Here is an 18,182-nt window from a genome sequence, read left to right as displayed (position 1 = left end):
CGGGTTAAACTTGACGAGCCTAGAATATGCAGATATGGCCTCGGAACACTAAGACCGAAAGGTCGAGCGTGAATCATATAGTAGATATGATCAACATAGTGATGTTCACCATTGAAAACTACTCAATCTCATGTGATCATCGGACATGGTTTAGTTGATTTGGATCACGTGATCATTTAGATGACTAGAGGGATGTCTATCTAAGTGGGAGTTCTTAAGTAATATGATTAATTGAACTTTAATTTATCATGAACTTAGTCCTGATAGTATTTGCATATCTATGTTGTAGATCAATTGCTTGCGATGTAGCTCCCCGTTTATTTTTGATATGTTCCTAGAGAAAAATAAGTTGAAAGATGTTAGTAGCAATGATGCGGACTAGCTCCGTGATCTGTGGGTTATCCTCATTGCTGCACAGAAGTATTATGTCCTTAATGCACCGTTAGGTGACGGACCTATTGCAGGAGCAGATACAGACATTATGAACATTTGACAAAGCTTGGTAATGATGACTACTTGATAGTTTAGTGCACCATGCTTTACGGCTTAGAACCGGGACGTCAAAAATGTTTTGAACGCCACGGAGCATATAAGATGTTCCAAGAGCTGAAATTGGTATTTCAGACTCATGCCCGAGTCGAGAGGTATGAGACCTCTGACAAGTACTTTGCCTACAAGATGGAGGAGAATAGCTCAACCAGTGAGCATGTGCTCAGATTGTCTGAGTACTACAATCACTTGAATCAAGTGGGAGTTAATCTTCTAGCAAAGATAGTGATTGACAGAGTTATCTAGTCACTATCACCAAGTTACTAGAACTTTGTGATGAACTATAATATGCAAGGGATAACCGAAACGATTCCCAAGCTCTTCGTGATGCTAAAATCGATGGAAGTAGAAATAAAAAAAGCATCAAGTGTTGATGGTTGAAAGGGCCACTAGTTTCAAGTAAAAGGGCAAGGGAAAGAAAGCGAACTTCAAGAATAATGGCAAGCAAGTTGCCACTCCCATGAAGAAGCCCAAAGCTAGACCCAAGCCTGAAACTGAGTGCTTCTACTGCAAAGGAAATGGTCACTGGAAGTGGAACTGCCCTAGATACTTGGCGGGTAAGAAGGATGGCAAAGTGAACAAAGGTATATTTGATATACATGTTATTGATGTGTGCTTTACTAGTGTTTATAAGAAACTCCTCGGTATTTGATACTGGTTCAGTTGTTAAAAGTAGTAACTCAAAACGGGAGTTGCAAAATAAACAAAGACTAGTTGAGGGCGAGGTGACGATGTGTGTTGGAAGTAATTCCAAAGGTTGATAAGATCACCATCGCACACTCTCTTTACCTTCGGGGTTAGTGTTGAACCTAAAATAAATGTTATTTGGTGTTTGCGTTGAGCATAATATGATTGGATCATGTTTATTGCAATATGGTTATTCATTTAAGTCAAAGAATAATTTTTATTCTGTTTACATGAATAAAACCTTTTGTGGTCATACACCCAAGGTGAATGGTTTATTGAATCTCGATCGTAGTGATACACATATTTATAATATTGAAGCCAAAAGATGCAAAGTTAATAATTATAGTGAACCTTATTCGTGGCATTGCCGTTTAGGTCATATTGGTGTAAAGGCATGAAGAAACTCCATGCTGATGGGCTTTTGGAATCACTTGATGCTTGCGAACCATGCCTCATGGGCAAGATGACTAAGACTCCGTTCTCCGGAACAATGGAGCGAGCAACTGACTTATTGGAAATAATACATACTGATGTATGGGGTCTGATGAGTGTTGAGGCTCGCGGCGGGTATCGTTATTTTCTGACCTTCACAGATGATTTGAGCAGATATGGGTATATCTACTTGATGAAACATAAATCAGAAATATTTGAAAAGTTCAAAGAATTTTAGAGTGAAGTGGAAAATCATCGTAACAAGAAAATAAAGTTTCTACGATCTGATCGTGGAGGAGAATATTTGAGTTACGAGTTTGGTCTTCATTTGAAACAATGCGGAATAGTTTCGCAACTCACGCCACCTGGAACACCACAGGGTAATGGTGTGTCCGAACGTTGTAATCACACTTTACTAGATATGGTGCGACCTATGATGTCTCTTACTGATTTACCGCTATCGTTTTGGGGTTATGCATTAGAGACAGCTGCATTCACGTTAAATAGGGCACCATCTAAATCCGTTGAGATGACACTGTATGAACTATGGTTTGGCAAGAAACCAAAGCTGTCATTTCTTAAAGTTTGGGGTTGCGTTGCTTATGTGAAAAAGTTTCAAACTGATAAGCTCGAACCCAAATCAGAATGGTGCGTCTTCATAGGATACCCAAAAGAAACTGTTGGGTACACCTTCTATCACAGATCCGAAGGCAAGATATTTTGGTGCTAAGAATGGATCATTTCTAGTGAATAAGTTTCTCTTGAAAGAAGTGAGTAGGAGGAATGTAGAACTTGATAAGGTCATTGTACCTTCTCCCGAATTGGAAAGTAGTTCATCATAGAATTCAGTTCTAGTTATCTCTACACCAATTAGTGAGGAAGATAATGATGATGATCATGAAACTTCAGATCAAGTTACCACCGAACCTCGTAGGACAACGAGAGTATGGTCCGCACCAGAGTGGTACGATAATCCTTTCTGGAAGTCATGTTACTAGACCATGACGAACCTACGAACTATGAGGAAGCGATGATGAGCCCAGATTCCGCGAAATGGCTTGAGTCCATGAAATCTGAGATGGGATCCATGTATGAGAACAAAGTATGGACTTTGATTGACTTTCCCGATGATCGGTGAGTCATTAAGAATAAATGGATCTTCAAGAGGAAGACGGGCGTTGATAGTAGTGTTACTATCTACAAAGCTCGAATTGTCACAAAAATGTTTTTGACAAGTTCAAGGTGTTGACTACGATGAGATTTTCTCACTCGTATTGATGCTTAAAAGTCTGTCCGAATCATGTTAGCAGTTGCCGCATTTTATGAAATCTGGCAAATGGATGTCAAAACTGTATTCCTTAATGGATTTCTTAAAGAAGAGTTGTATATGATGCAACCATAAGGTTTTGTCAATCCTAAAGGTGCTAACAAAGTGTGCAAGCTCCAGCGATCCATCTATGGACTGGTGCAAGCATCTCGGAGTTGAAATATATACTTTGATAAAGTGATCAAAGCATATGGTTTTATGCAGACTTGCGGTGAAGCCTTTATTTACAAGAAAGTGAGTGGGAGCACTACAACATTCCTGATAAGTATATGTAAATGACATATTGTTGATCATAAATAATGTAGAATTTTCTGGAAAGCATAAAGGAGTGTTTGAAAGGAGTTTTTCAAAGAAAGACCTCGGTGAAAATACTTACATATTGAGCATCAAGATCTATAAAGATAGATCAAGACGCTTGATATATTTCCAATAAGTACATACCTTGACAAGATTTTGAAGTAGTTCAAAATGGAACAGCCAAAGGAGTTCTTGCGTGTGTTGCAAGGTGTGAAGTTGAGTAAAGACTCAAAACCCGACCACAGCAGAAAATAGAAAGAGAATGAGAAGTCATTCCCTATGCCTCAGTCATAGGTTCTATAAAGTATGACATGCTGTGTACCAGACCTATTATGTACCTCAGCATAAGTTTGGCAAGAGGGTACAATAGTGATTCAGGAGTGGATCACTGGATAGCGGTCAAAATATCCTTAGTGGAATAAGGAAATGTTTCTCGGTTATAGAAGTGACAAAGAGTTCATCGTAAAGAGTTACGTCGATGCAAGCTTTGACACCGATCTGGATGACTCTAAGTCTCGATCTAGATACATATTGAAAGTGGGAGCAATTAGCTAGAGTAGCTCCATGCAGAGCATTGTAGACACAGAAATTTGCGAAATACATACGGATCTGAATGTTGCAGACCCGTAGACTAAACTTCCCTCACAAGCAAAACATGATCACTCTTTGGGTGTTAATCACATAGCGATGTGAACTAGATTATTAACTCTAGTAAACCCTTTGGGTATTAGTCACACGGAGATGTGAACTAATCACATAAAGATGTGAACTAGATTATTGACTCTAGTGCAAGTGGGAGACTGAAGGAAATATGCCCTAGAGGCAATAATAAAGTTATTGTTTATTTCCTGATATCATGATAAATGTTTATTATTCATGCTAGAATTGTATTAACCGGAAACTTAGTACATGTGTGAATACATAGACAAACAGAGTGTCACTAGTATGCCTCTACTTGACTAGCTCGTTGAATCAATGATGGTTATGTTTCCTAACCATAGACATGAGTTGTCATTTGATTAACGGGATCACATCATTAGAGAATGATGCGATTGACTTGACCCATCCGCTAGCTTAGCACGATGATCGTTTAGTTTGTTGCTATTGCTTTCTTCATGACTTATACATGTTCCTATGACTATGAGATTATGAAACTCCCGGATACCGGAGGAACACTTTGTGTGCTACCAAATGTCACAACATAACTGGGTGATTATAAAGGTTCTCTACAGGTGTCTCCGATGGTGTTTGTTGAGTTGGCATGGATCAAGATTAGGATTTGTCACTCCGATTGTCGGAGAGGTATCTCTGGGCCCTCTCGGTAATGTACATCACTATAAGCCTTGCAAGCAATGTAACTAATGAGTTAGTTACGGGATGTAGCATTACAGAACGAGTAAAGAGACTTGCCAGTAACGAGATTGAACTAGGTATTGATATACCGATGATCGAAATCTCGTGCAAGTAACATACCGATGACAAAGGGAACAACGTATGTTGTTATGCGATTTGACCGATAAAGATCTTCGTCGAATATGTAGGAATCAATATGAGTGTCGGTGTCAAAACTGGTGGATCTCGAGTAGGGGGTCCCGAACTGTGCGTCTAGGTCGGATGGTAACAGGAGGCAGGGGACACGAAGTTTTACCCAGGTTCGGGCCCTCTTGATGGAGGTAAAACCCTACGTCCTGCTTGATTAATATTGATGATATGGGTAGTACAAGAGTAGATCTACCACGAGATCAGAGAGGCTAAATCCTAGAAGCTAGCCTATGGTATGATTGTTGTTCGTCCTACGGACTAAAACTCCCCGGTTTATATAGACACCGGAGAGGGCTAGGGTTAAACAGAGTCGGTTACAATGGTAGGAGATCTACATATCCGTATCGCCAAGCTTGCCTTCCATGCTAAGGAAAGTCCCTTCCGAACACGGGATGAAGTCTTGAATCTTGTATCTTCATAGTCCAGGAGTCCGGTCGAAGGTATAGTCTGGCCACCCGGACACCCCCTAATCCAGGACTCCCTCAGTAGCCCCTGAACCAGGCTTCAATGACGACGAGTCCGGCGCGCAGACTGTCTTCGGCATTGCAAGGTGGGTTCCTCCTCCAAGTACTTCATAGAAGATTTTGAACACAAAGGTAGTGTCCGGCTCTGCAAAATAAGTTTCCACATATTGCCATAGAGAGAATAACACTTACACAAATCTAATCTGCTGACGTATTCTGTAGCGTGACATCACACCACGGCCAAGTCTTTATTCGAATCGTTTTACTGTCCCACCTCAGCGCGTTTAGCGAGGCGGTTTCCTTGTAACGTCTTGTTAAAGCAGAGATCGTGTCCCCTTATTCCGGGATTCTCATCAATACGGGTGTGGGTAACCCAACCGCGTCATTGACTGCGGCGCTTGGGAGATAAGCGAGTTTTACCAGGCTGGTGGGGCGCATAGTAGCGTCTGCCCATATAAGGGGATAAGGATCCACCTTTTCATCCACGCCTTCTTCCTCCTTTGCCTATCCATTTCCGCGCACTCGAGCTCCAGCGCCCAAGTCCGCACACCCCACCTCAACCTTCTCCAGCCATGTCCGGAGCGGGAGGCAAGTGGATGGTCTCCTCCGTCACGGAGGGACACATCAAAAGACTGAGGAAGGCCGGATACTTGTCTAACGACATTGCACACCAGCTTCCCGAAGAGGGGCAGCTCATCCCCACCCCTAGGCCCCATGAGAGGGTGGTGTTCCTCCCCCATTTCCTCTGCGGACTGGGCTTCCCTCTCCACCCATTTGTTCGGGGGCTCATGTTCTACTATGGCCTAGATTTCCATGATCTGGCCCCGAATTTTGTCCTCAACATCTCGGCGTTTATCGTCGTGTGCAAGGCTTTCTTCCGCATCCATCCCCATTTCGGCCTATGGCTCAAGACTTTCAATGTCAAGCCGAAGATGGTGCGCGGCACCCAAGCAGAGTGCGGAGGCGCCATGGTGGGCAAGATGCCCAACGTCCTATGGTTCGACGGCTCCTTCGTGGAGTCCTTAAAGGGGTGGCAGCCGGGTGGTTTTACATCACCGAGCACGCGACCCTGAATGGGTCGCAGCCCCCGAGTTCTGATCCGGACCCCCTACGCGGCTCGCCTCCTGGAAAGAGACGGGCCTGTCGTGGGGTAAAAAAGGAGAGCTGACCGGACTCCAAACATGCGTCCAAACCCTGGTGGACAGGAATCTCAAACTTCTCAACGTAGTCCAGGTTATGCTCATCCGTCGGATCCTCCCGTGTCAACAACGGGGTTTCAACCTGTGGGGGTTCGACCCGGCGCGGCAGGCGCGAGGACGACGACGCCCCCGGACCGTCCAACCCGCCGCGCCAACCGGGGGAGGGATGCATCAGGGACGGCGGATGCGTAGGCGGGGGCGATGACGACGACGATGACGACGACGGCGGTGACTACACGCGGTTCTACAGCCTCCTCGGCATGTAGAACCGTTGGGCGGGCGGCGAGGCGGGCGGCAAGGGAGACGGCGAGGGTAGCCCGCGGTAGTTTTTTTTTTTTGTAAAATATGTTTAAATTTGAACAAATTCGTCCGTGTTTGCGTTGTGTTTGCGCCGAATTTAAACATTTTAAAAACCCGTGGGGGGCCGCGACTGGGGGACATCACGCCCCCAGTGCGCGGTTTAGTGCCGGTGCGTCCCCAAAAGACGATTTTTTGCTCCTCCTGGGATGCCAACGGCCGGAGATGCCCTTAAATTCGCAAGGAAGGCCTCGCGCTGTGATCAGCGCCTGACCGTGTTGTTCGTGATGTACATTGCGTTATTGGTTGCTTTGTTTGGTAGAAAATATAGAAAAAGAATAACCTGCATCCTGAGTGGTGATTTTCCAGGATAGACAGGTTTATACTATACGTCTTACGACAATTTGTATTGGTTTCTTTGTATTTTTTTGAGTCATTTCATGTTCTGGTCTGAAGTTGTTCGCTTGTAAACAAGTGAAGGAATAAATATTTGAAACACATTTTTTCTTATCGCTTACATATTTTCTCCGTTCTCTTGCTGCACCACGTGCATGCATGAAATGTGCGTAGTCGCGTAGCAGCAGGGTCTCGAACAGAGCGATGGCTTACATATGAGCTGAAGAAGTGCACGAACAAGGGTGCACTCCACTGAAGAAGACGTGGCGCTCTGAAGCTGGAAATCATGTTGAATCTTATGATGACAGACACTGGTTTCGTTCTGAATAATGAAATCGTCGCCTCGCCTCCCCTCCCCTCCCTATTTTTTGAATGAAAAAACAAGTGCACGGACTGAAGTTACTTGAAGAGTCTTGAATTTTTTAAATTGAATGTGCCAAATTTCATGTTAAAACTCGCAGTTCAATCAAGAAGTACAGAAGAGAAACTTACATATCCGAAGTAATCAAGTGCGGGAGCGAGGTGTTTTGGTTCTCGGCCTCCATGAAGGTCTTTTTTTGAAAATAAAAAACAAAATTCAAACCTTTCAGTTTCAAAAAAATCTGAAAACTTTTGTACAAGTAAACAAGGATGTTATGCGTATGTGGGTAAAATTTCAGGATGAAATACCTTAAAATGCTATCTATATATAAAAAAAATCATAGTCTGTGAGGAACTGAGGATGAATAGTATATGTGTTAAAAAATCACAGATTTGTCTTTTTTGCGCAGCTATTTCATCCTGAAAATTTACACACCAGTGCATTATGTCTCCATGTATATCTATTCTTTTTTCAGAATTTTTTTAAATGTAAAAATATGAATTTTGATGAATTTAGATTTTTCAAAAACTGGCCTCATTGGAGCTCGGCCTCCAAAAGGGATTTTCGCTCGGTTTGTCTATTTTAATTTAACTAGTAAGCGTGCACGTGCAACACACGTATAACCCTATGACAAGAAAACAAAAATGCTCCAAAACAAAAGTGATTAAAGACTGGACAGTTGACTGTCTAGGGTTACATCTAGCATTACGTCTAATGCCCTATCACTACAATCAACCTATCATTGGCTTCATCAACAAGTTCTGGGCCCACTATGATGCCACTTAAAAAGTTGACGTCTGTCTTGCGGAACAACGTATCTACCTTCCAGACTCACGCAGATACATGATAATTGTACTGCCAGCTTCTATTACCTCGTTACTATGAGGTGTAGGTTGTATGCCCTCCATGTAGTTTGCATACAAAAGAAGGCATTAACCAGCACCATGTAGGAGAGATGACATTCAGAAGCATTTATGTAAGAACCAGTCCAAGGAAGCTTGCGAGCACCTTCAATATACTTTGGAACCTTGGCTGTTGCAGCATTCTCTTGTATCTTGTATTTTGATTTCCTTACCAACACTTCTTGTATATATCCAATAAGATACCAGTAGAACCATCTATCACAGTCACACACACACCCATCTTTTCTTTAAATGCATATGTACCAAGAAATATCTGCGATCTGGTAGCATACAGCTTCACCTCCTCACATCACCAGAGCATTAACGCTCTAAACTCATGTTGAAACACCACAACCGAAACTCAGATGTCTTTCCACGTCTGGTTCATTCAGGTTTAGGAGAGCATAGTTCTGTTGATAGAGCACAACACAATTTTGGTCCTATCTTTTTATTTCAAAACAGAATGTATGTTTTGAATTATCACCAAGTCAGAAATTAGAGAAGAGTAATAGTTATGCAAACAACCTAAATACATGGGGGATTCCTCTATACACATCCCCAGAAAGTACCATAGTAACCATCTTGTGGTAAAGTGCAGCTGTATATTTTGTCTACACCCCAAGGAAACAATGTCATTTTTTAGGTGCAGCTGCATATTCCTGTTGCATATTTTTCACACACAATCTAATCAGACTATCAGGCACTCAATTTTGAGTGAACAAAACATTCTCATTAAGCGATTAAAAGTTTATCATGATATCTATGGTATAATAAAATAAACAAACCAAATACAAGCTATATATATGATTACTGAAAATAGTTGTTTGCTATCAAGAAAAGTAATGGTGTTGCAGCAAGATGATCTGAATGTAAATCAAATGGAGCCGAATGCTGAACCTACTTCTTGCGGCTAGCTCGTCTAACAATGGAATATGAGTAACCCATTTGTATGAGAAGACAAGTGAGTCAGAACTCTCGTGTATTCACATTGAGCGATTACATGGGTTTATATACATGCATGTCCAACGATTGAGCCCTATCTAATCATGATAAGCATGAGGATCGTGCGGAGTGCTACGGCCGTTGCGGAGGCAGGCGGGCGGGCGCCGTACATGGTGATCGCTCCTGAAGACTCGGTGCAGCCGGTGGAGTGGGAATCGTGAAAGGGGTTCCAACAGTATGCACTACCTTATTGCAGTAGCTAAAGGGGCCTGTCCCCCACTCGCTCATGTCATCGGCTATCAGCTATCAAGGATGATGAGATGTATCATGTATGCTCTTAGCATTACTAAAAAAAGGATACCTGAACGATAAGATGTATTCTCTTAGAATTACTCAAAATCAAAGGGTCCACTTTTAAATTTCCCAGCATCTGAGTTGGAACTTTATATCTCTAATTATCCTCTACTAAAAAAACATGTCAATTACTCGCAAAACCTGCCATCACCAAGACATCAAACACTTGCAGCATAGAGCATCGTATCTACCATTATATATCATCGGCTCGTCTCATGTTGCCTAAATCTACATGGACCAATCAAATAGATAGCATATGAAAGGCAAAACTGAACCAGTTCAAACAAAGGCAAAGAATCTTCAGGCTCTGTACCAACAATGGGATTGCTCCTATTTTTGATAGGCTACAGCCATGGAAAAGATGCAGCCGATGGGCGGCCCGAAGATGATGTTGACTCGGCGGCCGGCAGTGGGGAGGAGGCCATAGAGAAAGGTGGCGGCATGAGGAACACGAGAGATAAGGTAGGTGGTGTCAGGTGTGGTTGTAAGATGCATAAGCTTTCAGGGACACTAATAAATACAAAAACGGTGCTAAGATGCTTCATAATTTACATTCATCTGCCTACATGATTCTTCTCCTAGCATGTTATGAGTTTGTGAGAAAAAACAGACCCAAAGAACAATGCGGCATTAATGGCACAAGTTTACATTTAGAAAGGGTAAAGGTTTCAGTTTCATCAGGGAATATATCTATTTCACGATCGACTGAAAACCAATTAGCATTCATTCAATTTTTCCAGCTAGTAGAAGATTCAAAACTGTATGTATGACTCGTGTACTGTATGTCCTGTGTGGACAACCCCAAAAAAAGGACTGAAAATGGTCAGCTTCATTTAAATTTGAGACCAAATGAAAAGCTTACAACTATATGTATGACAAAAACGTAACATGGTCTGCATGTCAGTTCTAAAGGATCTTAAAGCTGATTTCTTTGTAGCCCATTTACAACCGGACATACAGCAACTTGTGCATATACCGACACTAATTCCCATACAATCCTGGTTCATGCAAATTTAAGAAACAAGATATACAACTCCATTTCAGAAATTTCAGTACACCTAGAAAATACTGTAAAACATGTATAGCCAAATAGTAAGTCATGAGTATTTCAGTAGTAAATCATGTGCACTGAAATCGTGGATGCTGCCAAAAAATGACACCTGCTTGTGTCGAGATAATCTATCATCTTTCAAAGAGATATTGTATCATGTTAACTCTTAAATCCACTCACAACCATAAGGTGCAGTAATCTAAAGCCGAACAATGCGTTAAATCAGCTTTTCTAACAAAGCTCTATAACAGAACAAATTATGCACAACAACAATGTACAAAAGAAAGAGAAAACTCTAAACTGCTCTTTGGTAAATCGCTGCTCGATTGTAGGTTGCCTTTCACTTAAAGTTACCAAAGAAATGTAAAAGAATCAACAACAAGTTGTAACATAAATGATAGAGGAACAAACTGGAATTCTGTTGTAGAGCTCCGTATCTAAAAATGGGAAGCGAGGTGATTCTGGAAAAAATGGGAAGGGAGGCCCAATCAGTTTACTGAAAATCAAGAAATTGGAATTCTTTATTACAAATGCACTTCTGAAGAATGAATTGTACGACCAGTTTCGCAAAGGAGCTCATTTTGCCTAATATAAAAATTAAACACCGGTATCTATAAAGTTTGTAGAAACTTTGCTCCATCTGAATTAGGATTTTCAATCATGAATTTCGTGAGCACATAGTAACCATGCACATGCAACGCATGTGTAACCATATGACCGAGGAATGCATTTTTTTCCAGCATCTTTACTCCATGTTTTATTCTAGTGCGTTAACTGATCATGAGCTCTTATTGTAGCGCGCTAACTGATCCTCTTACACATGGAATTTAATCACAACAACATTAATTTCATACAAATGTCGTTAGATATTACTGTATTAAGAACTGTAGAAATATATATTTTTAGCCATCAGGATCAGAAACTATACCTGGAATGCAGAATTGTTAGGTGACGCCTCCATAGCCAAATCATAGTCCCGCACTCTCGCTACTTCCCATAAGATCATAGTTCAGAAAGAAAAAATGTTCAGTCCGTTAAATGCGGCCTCAAACCTTACAGACAAATCTGTTAACAATCAACTAAATTCATGTTAACAAAAGAAAAAGTCTTACATCTCTATCAACAGAACTTGGGAGCAAGCATGAATCTTTGGCCACTAATAAATATGAACTGAAAAGATAGTAAATCAGTACAGGGGAGATGTAACCTTGAAGAAGATGCTGAATCAGCTGTGAAACAACCCTCTTGTATCCTCTGTATAACCCAAAAGTTCTGTAATAGTCACATAGAACAAATATCAAACATTTGGTGTGCACTAACAAATATAGTTAACCATCAGTTTCTGTACGTTCATAAGGATATAAGTTCAATCAGTCTGTTACTTCTGATCTTATGAGCTGAAGAGTGGCGCACAGAGCTGAAAAGACCAATTCCGTCAGCAACAGAGCCACTGAATAGGCATCCGACGAACGCTCCCCCAAACATATGCTCCCCACGAAAATCGGCAGCAAAACGAACGGAATGCGCCCAAAGGGGATCGACGGGGCTGTCGCACGGACCTGGGTCAGCAGAGGAGAACGGCAGGCGGCCACGGTGCCCCACGCTCATGTCCGTGGGGCAGCAGAGGTGGAGCGGACGATGGTGCCGGAGACCCTCGCTTGCATCCATGAGGCGGCAGAGGAGAGCGGCAACCGGCGGACGGCGGCATGTGCTCGCATCCTTGAGGCGAGGAGGAGCGGACGGCGGCGACTGAGTTTTGTGTTCGCGTCCGAGCAGTAGCAGAAGAGGAGCGGACAACGGCGACGTCGATCCACGCTCGCGTCCATGGGGCAGCAGCCAGCAGAGGAGGAGCGGTGGGCGGTGGCGGCGATCTGCTCTCGCGTCGGTGGGGCAAGAGGAGGAGAGACGGCGTGTTGTGAGGGAGAGAGAAGATTACGGGATAGAAATCCCCTATCCCATTAATTGAGGACGAAGGAGGAGCGTCGGCTGGCAGAACATTTAATCTGCATCGTTCATTTGTGTGCCAGACCCTTGATGTAATATGGATTCTTAGATATGATTTAGTTGGATTAATCCAACGTTTCTGATGATTCTGTGTACACTTTATGGTGTGTCTGTTGGGGAATTCATGTTTGCTCTTTTAATAGTAGTATAGATATATGATGATGTAAATCAGATTTTAGGTTTACAATTTCGTGTTAGCTCACTTGGGGGGAAGTGGAAGTTTGGAAACGGCGTGGTGGCGGCGTCTGGAAAGGACGGCAGAAACGTCCCTCTCTCTGTGTGTTTGTGCGGCCGCCCCGGCGACGGCTCGCCGGCGGGCGTCGAGTCCTCCCAGCGGCTGGCGGCCCCTCCCGGCAGCGAGGTGAGCCTATCGGTTCCATTTTCTGCCACCTCATTTCCTCCCCGTGAACCCTATGTTTTGATTTTCGGCGCAATGTAGTAAACCCTAGTTCCGTGAGATGGATTTGGGTTGAAATCTGGGTGCGTTGAGGAGTAGCAGAAAAACTACGTACCCGGTATAATTGTCCTGGATCAATCCATTCGAAGAAAAAGAATATAGAAAGAGATGACAGGGGCAAAGCTCCATTTCCATTGCAGTGTGGACTACGTGATGTTATTTTGTAAACAGAATCCTGTAGGCCGAACCTTGAAGATGCTTGTCAACTGAGGGCATTTTATCAATAGGGTCACCCACTCTAAGTCATTTGATCATAGGTCGACGAACTTGACGGCAATACACCAATTTTCACCAATTGTTCCTATAGCCCAACGTCAATGATCAACATAAGCTGAAATTACAAAATGTGAGAACAGAGCACTCTGTGCTGCAATTCGGGATGTCTCATCTCCTCCTTGAACAAATGTTTGAAGGCGCTTCTCTCCCTCAGCCCTTGATTTTTTTTTTTTCAAATTACAAACGGTGCCATGTGAAGGGGAGCCTTGGCGCAGTGGTAAAGTTGCTGCCTTGTGACCATGAAGTCATGGGTTCAAGTCCTGGAAACAGCCTCTTACAGAAATGTAGGGAAAGGCTGCGTACTATAGACCCAAAGTGGTCGGACCCTTCCCTGGACCCTGCGCAAGCGGGAGCTACATGCACCAGGTTGCCCTTACAAACGGTGCCATGTACATCGGAGGTGCACAGTATACACATTTAGTCTCGTTATAAAATACTGTGTTTACACATATACAAGTGCATACCAAATAGTAGCGACATAAACACGCACAATTGACAGTTTGTCGGTATCAGGTCAGTAGCTCGCATGAGAAACCTGTGCACCTTTCAAAGATATCCATTCCACCCAGCATGTATGATGTCAGTGAATTTAAATTGCTTCCGCTCCCCATTGTCCACTCCTTAAATGTCATACTTGCTGCAGGAGAGGGACATACTAGAGGAGCTTAGTCATAAGTGTTCACTTCAGAATAAAAACAGTGGTGCTTTAGATAGCATGCTAAATGTTAAAACTATGCAGTATCACATCAGTGAATTATAGCTTTTGTTACTTTGAGATTTTCTCTTCCTACCGTTATTTCCGTCCTCTATTTTGATATCTAGCTTTTTCTTTGCGAGTACTTAAACTGTCAGGTGAAACCAGTTAAGTACCAGCTGACAATGGATTTCATGTCATTGTTCTACCGGCTGAAAATGGAGACATGTAGCACAGTGTGTACTTACGGGATCTGTACATGCTCAAAGTCCTCCTCACTTGACCTGATGATGACCTCGCGTCCTGCCTTGTGTAGCAGGTAGCATAATACTTGATCCAACTCGGGCATCGCTATCACTTTCAGCTTTTTAAGTTCCTTTAGGTGCTGCAATGCTTGTGGAAGTTCCTTCAGCTTGGTGCACTTGCAGAGAGTTAGTATCCTGAGCTTCGGCATGGCGCCATCCTCCAGTATCCACTCCTCAATATCCAGATCGTGGAGCACCAAATTGTGCAGGTCTGGAAACCCACCAGAAGGGCAGGTCATGATCGCGCCGGTATATGACTTGACCCCTATTTCCAACACATTCAGGAACGTCAGCCAGCTCCCAAGTGTCGGCATGGGGTCTTTATCATTCAGCAGATTAGGACAGCTAATTTTCAGCCGTCTGAGGTTGTGCGGGAGGAGATGCAGATCAGGAAGATGTAGGTCGTTGGGCACTCCGAACTCGTCCTCACACGCCCCGACAATTTCCAGCTGTTTGACACTCCGGTAGTGCTTCCCAAAGCACCAGGAGGGGCTTTCATCCATTCTGTCAATTGCTCCTTCCCATTGCTTCGGCGTGTTGGCTGCCAGGAATATGAAGAGAGACTTCAGGTTGCTCTGCATGGTGGTCTTCCACACGGACCATGACTCAACCTTGTAGATATGGACATGCTTCAGTGTCGAAATGCTCAAGAGATCCATAGGGAGTGCTTCCACTATGGCATCTCTTGCATCAAAAGTATGCAAGTTTGTGAGATTACTGACGGTAGCAGGAAGTACATATGTGGCACCTTTCAAGCCAAGGTACCTCAGATGTACCATTGAGCCGATCTCTGTGGGTAGCTGCCATCTCCCTCTCATGCCATCAAAGTAGAGCACCCGCAGGTAATTCAAGCCTCGGAAAGAGAAGACGTTCCTTTCTAGCCGAGCTGCATTGAAGATCAGCAAGGTGTGCAGATTTGGCATAGCGACACCGACCTTCACACAAACAGAGTCGTAGAGAACCACCCTGTAAGCTCTCATTTCATTGGAATATGATGTCTCCACTTCATTTCTGGAACTGCAGTCTTTCAAGAAGCCTTCTCTTCGAGCTCGCCCGATTCCCCAGTCGCGCAACACGTCATGCACCTTAACGGTTTTGATGCACCTGGAGCTCCTCTTTTCAATTAGGATTAAGCAGCGCTGGGCCAGTTCTTCCACATACCCAAGCGCAGTTTCTTCAAGGGAGCATCCACGCATATTTGGTATGAAACCCTCTGAAATCCACAACTTTGTAAGAAGGCCAACCGGGACTGCGTAGTCTTCTGGGAACGATGTGATGTACAAAAAGCACGCCTTCAGATTACTTGACAGATCATAGTAACTTAGGTCCAGTATGGCTCTGATGTCACCTTCATTCTTCATTGCGTCCCAGTTTACACTGGCAACCATTCTTCTCCACTCGGTGATCCTGAGATTCTTTGAAAGGTAACCTCCCATGACTACAATTGCAAGAGGCAAGCCATTGCATTTTAATGCAAGTATCTTGCCAAGTTCTCTGAAGCTATCCAGATCATCTCTGCCATGGACGACATACGAAGGGAATGCCTTTCTGTTAAATAACTCTATACTTTCGTCATTGCTAAGGAGCTTTACCTCCTGGATTATTTTTCTTGCGTTGGGGTGATTGGAAACTGCCGAGTTGCGAGTTGTCAAAACAATTCTGCTTCCATTTTTCACATCAGGAAAGGCGGCTTGGACCATATCCCAGTCTTCCATTCTCCAGACATCATCTAAAACCACCAGGTACCTTTTATCCTTGAGAAAACTGTGGATCTTCTTTATAATTTCCATCTCGCTCATTGTTCCTAATTCTTCAAAGTCTTGACTCCCCATGGCCCCTTTAACTATATCCTTCAGTGCACCATAGACTGTAAATTGCTGTGAGATGCATATCCATACGCAGGAGTTGAAATGCTTTTTCGCGACAAGATTATAGACCTTCCTGGCAATGGTTGATTTCCCTGCCCCTCCTGGACCAACAAGGGAGATGACGGTGAGGTCCTTGATCTCCGAGTCAAGCAGTTCATCCTTGACCTGGTTGATTTCACTGTCAAAGCCAATGACATCGACCTCATCCCCGAAACCCGGGTGCGTCAGTCTTCTTGCGCGCAGACTCTCGGTGTCATCCATACTGTATCTTGTCTCATTCAGTCTAGTGCTGGCAATGCTGTACTTTGTGAATTCTCCAAAGATCGCACCAACTCTTGCGGTGACCTGATCGATTCTTTTCCCAATGCTGTACAGGCGCTTGCAGTGGACGGGGTAACAGGCGCCCTTGGATATGGCGCCGAGGAGGGACGGCGGTCTGCTGTTGTCCCTGGCCAAGATGTTGGCCGTGTCAATGATGATCTCGACGCTGTAGGCGACGTCCCTGACCTCCGACACCAGTTGGCTGAGCATCTCATTCTCGCCCCTCTCCATCCTCGCGTCGGCATCCCTGAGGAAGCACTGCATGCGCTTGAGCTCGGACTTGAGGGCCTCCACCTTGGCAGGAACCTGGCCCAGAGAAGCGACTTCTTGGATCACCGTGGCGCCTGCCCTCTGCAGCACGGCGGCAACCGCGTGCTCGGCCATGTCTCAAACTGATTTCTGCCGCGTCTGAAACTGAAAGCACAAGATTACGCAAACTAACAGATGATCGGAGACGACGATCGAGGCAATATTTCTACACTGAGGTTGATATGATTCTGGGAGTAAAAGGATGAGACGAACCTAGCTAATTTGCTGCTGCGTTGACTTCACTCTAGACAGAAGAAGCAGAAGCCAAGATGCAAGCAAATACAGTACGAGCAATTAGACATTTATGTGGTGCCAACAGAAGAGGACGAAGAGCATGAGGGGATTGGAGTGGAGCTCGTGTACCTGATGGATCGACGACGGCGCTGGACTGGATTCTGCTGGATCTGTGCTGTTGTGCTCCGTCGTGCGTGGAGGTTTCTTGGATCATCATCCAAACATTGTTCTCGGGTCAGCTCATGCTGCAGCCTGCGTCAGTGACAGGGAGATGATGTTTCAATACTCTGGGTTGGAGGGAGAGCGTGGACGTTGACCCGGCCGGACGAGCTCGTGGCTTGTCCTCACCGTGCCTTGTCGGTTTGTGTAGCTCGTTTTTGTTCCAAGACGGACGCTCGGCCACCGATGCGCTATCGGATCTCTGCGTTAGCCATAATACTGCCGACTAGCGAGCCATTTTTGGTCCACCCAACAAGCTCGCTCGGTCGTTTGGTTCCAAACACTTGGGTGTCAGATGCATGTCCCGACCCGCGGGAGGGATCACTGCATTTCTACCCATGGCTTGAGGTTTGTCGTGGATGCACTACTGCCACGCTCTTGGGCCCTTGACGCAAGGCCAAGACACGAGTTCGATCTGCCGGGTCACGGCGGTCCAGCGACCTGTGCGGGTGGAGTGCAGGGTCTAGCGCGCGTGTTTGAAAAACGGCGGAATCCCTCCCGCAAAAGAAAAAAAAAATGGTGGAACCCAAAGTCCCGGAGCTAAGAGCCTGTTTGGACTCTCTCCCCTCTTCACCTCCGCTCTGGACTGGAGCAGCATCCAGTTCAAATTTACAGAGTCGCTGAAAGGCCACTCCGCGCGCTCCGCTCCGTGCTGAAGGAGCGAAGGGTTGCTGATGTAGGGTAGAACCCTAGTG

General features: G+C 44.4%; 1 protein-coding gene across 3 annotated transcripts; it reads right to left on the bottom strand.

The window, feature by feature from the left end:
* Positions 1-13,023: 13,023 nt before the first annotated feature.
* LOC123104142 (disease resistance RPP8-like protein 3) lies at positions 13,024-17,704 on the bottom strand. 3 transcript variants are annotated; one of them, XM_044525895.1, is made up of 4 exons: positions 17,398-17,704; positions 17,248-17,278; positions 14,480-17,139; positions 13,024-14,174 (listed from the first exon to the last, which is right to left on the bottom strand). In XM_044525895.1, the coding sequence occupies exons 3-4, from the start codon at positions 17,107-17,109 to the stop codon at positions 14,159-14,161; spliced, it is 2,646 nt and encodes an 881-aa protein (XP_044381830.1). In that variant the 5' UTR covers positions 17,110-17,139; positions 17,248-17,278; positions 17,398-17,704; the 3' UTR covers positions 13,024-14,158. The 3 variants fall into 3 exon arrangements, with proteins under 3 accessions (XP_044381830.1, XP_044381831.1, XP_044381832.1); XM_044525896.1 differs by having other exon boundaries at positions 14,480-17,278; XM_044525897.1 differs by lacking the exon at positions 17,398-17,704 and having other exon boundaries at positions 17,248-17,325.
* Between the last annotated feature and the right edge of the window lie 478 nt (positions 17,705-18,182).

Source organism: Triticum aestivum, chromosome 5A (genome assembly GCF_018294505.1).
Source record: "Triticum aestivum cultivar Chinese Spring chromosome 5A, IWGSC CS RefSeq v2.1, whole genome shotgun sequence".
Taxonomy (NCBI): domain Eukaryota; kingdom Viridiplantae; phylum Streptophyta; class Magnoliopsida; order Poales; family Poaceae; genus Triticum; species Triticum aestivum.
This window is presented reverse-complemented; position numbering and strand designations above follow the sequence as displayed.